This window comes from Cicer arietinum, chromosome 5 (genome assembly GCF_000331145.2).
Source record: "Cicer arietinum cultivar CDC Frontier isolate Library 1 chromosome 5, Cicar.CDCFrontier_v2.0, whole genome shotgun sequence".
NCBI lineage: Eukaryota > Viridiplantae > Streptophyta > Magnoliopsida > Fabales > Fabaceae > Cicer > Cicer arietinum.
Genome location: NC_021164.2, coordinates 9,616,576 through 9,618,241, shown reverse-complemented (window position 1 = coordinate 9,618,241; position 1,666 = coordinate 9,616,576). Strand labels below are relative to the sequence as shown.

Sequence of the window (1,666 nt, the reverse complement as noted above, 5' to 3'; positions counted from 1 at the left end):
CTTCCCTCTGACTTGCACAATTTTTATCACTGATTGTGCCAGTCGATTGCCTAATCGATTGTTTAATCACAGACTGTATGTTTTCATACAACCCTTTTACAGAATCGATTGCTTAATCGATTTTCGCAGTAAATATTCCAACTTTTGTTGATTCCTTGAGTTCCAAGCAATTGTCTCAAGTATGTAGGGTTGAGTTGTTGTTCCTGCAATCTTACTCAGTTAAGATGTTAGATTTAACATATGATGTATGAACATTGTATGTTTGTTAATTATGTCAAAATTAGGATTAAGAGGACTAAAGTCCAACAGTTATTATTATTATTATTATTATTATTATTATTATTATTATTATTATTATTATTATTATTATTATCCCATTCTATTAGAGCTAAAGGTAACAACTAGTGTAACAACACAAATTCACTCATTGTATTATTTTATTTATATATATATATATATATATATATATATATATTATTTTATTTATTTTTGTAGGATAAATATAGTTAATATAAATGCTTTAAATCAATTACTAAGGCAAACACACAGACACACCTAAAGAAATTAGAACAGATATTAACACTCATATAATAATAGTAGTATATCATTATACTACTAAAATAAGGTAATGAGAAAGTGGGGTGTTACATTTCTCCGCCTGTTGAAGAAAATTTCGTCCTCTAAATTTACCTGACAGAAACAGTTATGGATAAGAATCGCACATCTGGCTTTGGACTTCCCACGTAGCACTTTCACCAGTAGCACCTCCCCAGACAACCTTAACCAATGAAATCGTCTTACCCCTTAATTCTTTGGTCTTTTGGTCCTCAATCCGTAGCGGTAGGGTCTCAAAAGTTAGATTCTCTTTTATTTGGACCTTGTTTGACTCAATCACGTGTGAGGGATCGAAAATGTAATTGCAAAGTTGAGACACGTGAAAGACACAATGAAGATTAGAAAGAGAAGTAGGTAACGCGATCTGATATGCCACGTTACCGTCACGTTTAAGAATCTGGTAAGGTCCTATAAACCAAGGAGTAAGCTTTTGCATTTTTAATGCCCGACCAACCCCAGTTGTTGGAGTAACTCTCAGAAATACATGATCACTTTCTTGAAATTCGAGGTTTTTGCTTCTTTTATCATGGTATCTTTTGCCTACTCTGAGATGCTCTCATCTTTTCCTGAATTATTTTTACTTTACCAGTAGTCTGTTGAACAATCGCAGGTCCTAACACAAGGTTATCACTCGTCTCAAACCAACACAGAGGGGTCCTACACCTTCTTCCATACAACGCCTCAAAAGGAGTCATTTCAATGTTAGAGTGGAAACTATTGTTATAGGTAAACTCTATAATTGGCAAAAAGCTATCCCAACTTCCATTTTGTTCCAACACACAAGCTCTCAACAAGTCTTCGAGGGATTGATTGGTTCGCTCAGTCTGACCATCTGTTTGTGGGTGGTAGGCTGAACTCATCCTAAGGTTCGCACCTAAAGCGCTATGTAACCCTTGCCAAAACTTAGAGGTAAACCTAGGGTCTCTATCTGAGACTACACTTGATGGGATTCCATGCAACTTCACAAGTTCCTTTATGTATATTTCAGCTAACCTTTCCATAGAATAAGTTATGTTTATCGGAATAAAGTGAGCAGATTTAGTTAATCTAT

At 34.8% G+C, this 1,666-nt stretch overlaps 1 protein-coding gene across 1 annotated transcript; it reads right to left on the bottom strand.

The window, feature by feature from the left end:
* Window positions 1–703: 703 nt before the first annotated feature.
* LOC113785066 (uncharacterized) lies at window positions 704–1,051 on the bottom strand. Its single transcript, XM_027331407.1, has one exon. The coding sequence runs from the start codon at window positions 1,049–1,051 to the stop codon at window positions 704–706; it is 348 nt and encodes a 115-aa protein (XP_027187208.1).
* Between the last annotated feature and the right edge of the window lie 615 nt (window positions 1,052–1,666).

What these genes read in the sequence shown, in the direction of transcription:
- LOC113785066 (XM_027331407.1), bottom strand. Translation starts at nt 1,051, where the DNA reads ATGCAAAAGCTTACTCCTTGGTTTATAGGACCTTACCAGATTCTTAAA.